Source organism: Piliocolobus tephrosceles, chromosome 6 (assembly GCF_002776525.5).
Source record: "Piliocolobus tephrosceles isolate RC106 chromosome 6, ASM277652v3, whole genome shotgun sequence".
Taxonomy (NCBI): Eukaryota; Metazoa; Chordata; class Mammalia; order Primates; family Cercopithecidae; genus Piliocolobus; species Piliocolobus tephrosceles.
The window spans coordinates 54,360,895-54,366,419 of record NC_045439.1 but is presented as its reverse complement, the minus strand read 5'-3'; the positions used below and the strand labels follow the sequence as shown (position 1 = coordinate 54,366,419).

Below are 5,525 nucleotides of genomic sequence, written 5' to 3'. Positions count from 1 at the left end.
TATATGTACATTGACAAAACACGATTTTCCCTGATATGTAGAGTTCAACAAGTCAAACAGCAATGTGATAGAAAACAGGCAGAGAACATGGTTCACAGAACAGAACATGCAAGTGGCTCTCAAACACAGGCAAAGATGTTCGACATTTGATAAAGATGAAACCAAATTAAAATTAGGATAAGGTATCACTTTTTAACCTATCAGTTGCGATAGGTAAAAAAGTTGGAATATTCTGTGCTAAGGGATGGGGAAACAGGCCCTCTCCTTTTGTTTGAGACACAGTCTCACTCTGTCACCCAGGTTGGAGTGCAGTGGTGCGATCTCGGTTCACTGCAACCTCCACCTCCCAGGTTCAAGTGATTCTCCTGCCTCAGCCCCAGAGTAGCTGGCACTACAGGTATATGTCACCTCACCTGGATAATTTTTTTTTTTTTTTGTATTAGTAGAGATAAGGTTTCTTTGCCATGTTGGTCAGGTTGGTCTCGAACCTGACCTCAGGCGATCCGCCTGCCTCAGCCTCCCAAAGTGCTGGGATTACAGGCGTGAGCCACACACCGGACGGGAAACAGGTACTCCCATACCTATGCGTATAAATTGGTACAATCTCTATGAAGGGCAATTCGACAAAATATCTATCAAAATATCCAAATTTGACATAGAAATCTCACCTCTAGAAATTTTACCCACACATGATATATTTTAAAAGATTGTCACTGAAGCACAGTTTGTAATAGGGAAAGATGGAAAATAACCAACATGTATATAAACAGGGTACTGTTTAAATATCTAATGAAAATGAACAAATAAGGCAGTTCTGTTTGTACTGACATGAAGCAGTTTTCAAACAAAGAGGAGAATATTGTGTATTGTATGCCATTTGTACAAAAACAATTACATATACCAGACATGTTTATACATGCAAAGAATATTTCTGGAAAAAAACACAAGAAACTTGCTTCTAGGAAGAACTAGGTGGCAGGGGAAAACAGAAGTTAGACACTTCTTATTTTACAGTTTTTTGAATATTTGGGATGAATATTATGAATATATTCTCCATGCACAATTGTTAATACGAAAATGAAAAGGAAGTAATGTTTTGACACCCAAAGGCTCTCTCCAGTACTTAAAAGGGAGGGGTGTTTTTTAGGCCAGAAAGAGCCAGTGAATGCCCCTCTGTGGGTGCAAAAGGAGAGAACGCCCACTGCATTTTAAAAGTACATCTTAAAATAGTGCGTTGCAAAGCTCAGTGGGCTCAGCCCTTTATGATTGTTGGTTAGAAGACTGTCAGGGATCATTTTCCGAATGCCAACTTGCAATCCCCTATCATCCAGAAAGTTCTTATTCCTGGGAGAATTTTTAGAATTTAGAGAATGGCTAGTAGGGCTGACAGCCCCATGCAAAGCAGGTGGGGAAGCTTCAGAGGAGTGGTCCCCGTGCAGCTATTTCTCATCGTTTTCTTTCCTCATTCCAGCCAGTGCTACCGGTCCTCTTTCCTGGGTCCAGCCTTTGACATAAAGTGTGCAGCTGAGACCCCTGACCTCTCTCCCCGCTTCCCTGTCTTACTTAAGCCTGGAACAGCTCTTGCTGGCACCTCTGCAGCTGTGACTCATTGCACATGCTTTGCATTCCGGGATGTTCTGCAGGGTTTTGGGTCTCCCCTGTGGCTCAAAGAACCAGGCAAGTTGAAAGGGAGGAGAAAAAGAGGCCTTGCAGCTGCCAAAACATTGCAGACGTGAGGCGGGAAATTGTTAGGAAAACTGAAAAGGTTTTGTGCTGGAAGGACCCCAGCCAGTTGCTCCCTGGCTTGGGCCTGCTTGTAGCTGGAGCAGAGCTAGGGGACGCCTCCGTGGAAGCTGAGTCAACTGTGGGTTGTCCCAGCCCCCATGAGGTTCCATTCACAGACCCAGAGGCACCGCACCCCATCTGGAGACCATCTCCTTGTGTCCAGGAAGGACTGGGTTAAAGCTACTCTGGAAAGCAGAAATGGGGGTGTCATCTAGAAGTATTGTTTGTCTCAAGTGTTGTTAGTTTACCTTTACGTCACTGGAATGATTTTGTCAGCTTGTTCCGCCTCCTCACCACCTTCAGCTGTACACGATTTATGTTTATATTCAGGTCAATTGACATCTACTCTCATGACAGCTGTGTTCTTCCCTGCCCCTTAAAGCTATGAGACCCTATGTTGAAGGTCTTTAGGTAAAAGAAATTAGTGTCTAGCTGTCCAGGTTAATTCAATGGAGATGGGGGAGGGTAAGCTGTGCCCTCTCATCTTCACTTCTTTCCTGATCCTCTATAAAGACTCCAGTGGGGCATCATTTTAAAAACCTTTTAAATAAACTTTATCGATGTAAACTTACGTATAAGAAAACACACCTGGGTTGGCTCCGATTGCAGAGCTGAGTGTCCTGAGAGGTCAGATTGCCGTCAGACATGGCTCATGAACATGGACACAGTAAAATGGAACTTCCAGATTGTAAACAATGGAAGATAGAGGGGACACCATTAGAAACTGTCAAGAAGAAGTTGGCTGCACGAGGGCTAAGGGATCCATGGGGCCATGATGAAGCTTGGAGATATGTGAGTGGCTTTGCAAACAATGGTTCCTTTATTGGTGCATTATTACAAGGATTCAAATGGGGATTTGCTGTATTTGTGGGAGCTGTAGGAGCTGAATATTATCTGGAGTCCCTGAATAAAGATAAGCATCACTGAAGATAATACCTGGAAGTATCATAGTGGTTTCTTAGCTCTCCAAAGTAAGATTTCTTCACTGTAGCCTACTTGTCTGGCTTATCCCTTAAAGAATATTAGTAAGATTTAATAAAGTAAAATATATGCAAAAAAACCCCACTCATTTTTGGTGCATAATTTTATGAATTTTATGGCAAATCTACATACCCATGTAAGGCATAATTTGAAGCCAATGGCTTAATAGACATGAAATCAATGGAATAAATGCACCCGGGGGTTCAACAGTATTTCATATTCATCTACATTTCTCTCACCCTGTGGGTGCAACATCATCACATGTTAAGGCTCCTTTGCTATCAAACAATATTCAATATAGTTTTACTTGGATTTCATAGGAGGAAAGAACTTGGATTGAACAGAAAACAAAATATGAAGTAAAGTGGAAAGAGAAAAAATTGCTAGATTTTTTAAAAATTAAAATTAAAATTAAAATTTTTCATTTTTTATTTTTTGAGATGGAGTCTCGCTCTGTTGCCCGGGCTGGAGTGCAGTGGCCGGATCTCAGCTCACTGCAAGCTCTGCCTCCCGGGTTTACGCCGTTCTGCTGCCTCAGCCTCCCGAGTAGCTGGGACTACAGGCGCCCGCCACCTTGCCCGGCTAGTTTTTTGTATTTTTTTAGTAGAGACGGGGTTTCACCGTGTTAGCCAGGATGGTCTCGATCTCCTGACCTCGTGATCCGCCCGTCTCGGCCTCCCAAAGTGCTGGGATTACAGGCTTGAGCTACCGCGCTTGGCCTTTAATTTTTGTTTTACTTTAGTTCAGGGATACATGTGCAGAATGTGCAGGTTTGTTACATAGGCTAGATTTCAAATAATTTTTTTTCTGTATAACAAGTATTAGCTCTTAAAAGTTCTTTCTGAATTTAAGAAATTTCAGAAGTAATGATGCTTTTTTTTTGTGAACCACACATTTCAATGTTATACATTGATTGACTTCCACAAAAAAATGAGGATTATCATACTTCCTATCCTCACATTACCCTCTCCTTAACTTTCATATTTTTATTTTTATTTATTAATTTTTGAGACTGAGTTTTGCTCTTGTCGTCCAGGCTAGAGTGCAGTGGCACAATCTTGGCTCACTCAACCTCCACCTCCTGGATTCAAGCAATTATCCTGCCTCAGTCTCCTGAGTAGCTGGGATTACAGGCACCTGCCACCACACCTGGCTAATTTTGTATTTTTAGTAGAGATGGGGTTTCTCCATGTTGGTCAGGCTGGTCTCGAACTCCTGACATCAGGTGATCCACCCGCCTCGGCCTCCCAAAGTGCTGGGATTACAGGCGTGAGCCACCGCGCCCGGCCTTCATATTTTTATTTTGACAAGTTTATAACACTAACATTGTCTTCAGTGATAGTCCAACAGTTTTGTATTGATCTATATTTAAATTAATTTGGTGTTCACCAAAACCTTTTTTTGAGACAGTCTCACTCTGTCATGATCTCGGCTCACTGCTATCTCTGCCACCTGGGTTCAAGTGAGTCTCCTGCCTCAGCCTCCTGAATGGCTGGGATTACAGGCACCTGCCACTGTACCCAGCTAATTTTTGTAGTTTTAGTAGAGACAAGGTTTCACCACCTTGGCCAGGCTGGTCTTGAACTCCTGACCTCGTGATCCACCCACCTTGGCCTCCCAAAGTGCTGAGATTACAGTCATGAGCCACCATGCCCGGCCCACCAAAACCTTTTATATAGCTTCTGCTCCTTTATTTCTTTCTCGAAGTCTTCTCTTAATTGCCAGGATATCATCAAGTAGTTTCTCTGAGAGAGGCTCATGGATGCTGTGCTTCCTGATGTTTTTCTTGCTTGAGAGAGTCCTCTTTGCCCATGTGTGGGAACTTACTTGCATAAGATCCTTGGGTTATACTCCATTAGCCATTGGTCCACTGTCTTCTGTCATTAAGTTCTGAGGTCAGCCTGTCCCCTGCATATAATGTGTTATTATTTGTCTGAATGCCTGAAGAATTCTTTATTTTTGAATTTCAATAGGTAGGTCAAGATATGTCTTAATATTGAATGTTCTATGTTGAAGTTGTTTGAAACACAACATGTTCTTTAATTCTGCAGAGTTGCTTTTCTTTGTTTCAGGGATGTTCTCTTGAATATTTTTCTGTTCAATTTGTTGGGTTTTCTACTTCAGAGACACGATTTGTCATTATATTACTTCATCTTCATCTAGTTCTCACTTCTTTCTATTGTAGAGGAGGAAAAATAATTTTCTCTACCTTTCATAGTTCTTGGTGAGATTCTTATAATCAAAGACAGATTAATAAGAGAAAAACAGAAGTTGATTAACATGTATACCTCAGGAATACATGGGAGATACATAGAGAAATGAGTCAATCTCAAAGAAGTGGCTTTGAATTCAGCCTTATATATTATAGTTCACTGAAACAAACAGGTGTGGGGAAGGCCAGTTATGGAGAGGTAACCAGGGAAAGCATGGGTAAACTAGGGTAAGGTTTGTTATGTGGATTTAAGTTGGTGCCTTCTCGATTGACAAGAGTCTTTTGTTATTCAGAGTCATCCTCTCCTCCTGGTACAGAGAGAATTCATCCTTACAAATGGAATTTTCCTTTATATTTTCCTTACAAGATGGTAATTTGTTTTCAGAGCTAGTCCTTTGCTGTTGCTCAAAATAATCCTTGTGCCAAAAAGGCATATTTCGGGTGGCATATTCTGGTCTCCTACAGCCATATTTCAGATGTCATATTCTGGTCTCCTACACCACTTTATTTATTTGAGACAGGGTTTCACTCTGCCATCCAGGCTGGA

The 5,525-nt window shown here is 41.8% G+C and overlaps 1 protein-coding gene across 1 annotated transcript; it reads left to right on the top strand.

The window, feature by feature from the left end:
* The first annotated feature begins 2,389 nt into the window (after positions 1–2,389).
* On the top strand, positions 2,390–2,839 carry LOC111554321 (NADH dehydrogenase [ubiquinone] 1 beta subcomplex subunit 3-like). Its single transcript, XM_023229772.2, has one exon. It carries the CDS (start codon positions 2,431–2,433, stop codon positions 2,710–2,712), a length of 282 nt encoding a protein of 93 aa, XP_023085540.1. The 5' UTR covers positions 2,390–2,430; the 3' UTR covers positions 2,713–2,839.
* The last annotated feature ends 2,686 nt before the right edge of the window (positions 2,840–5,525 follow it).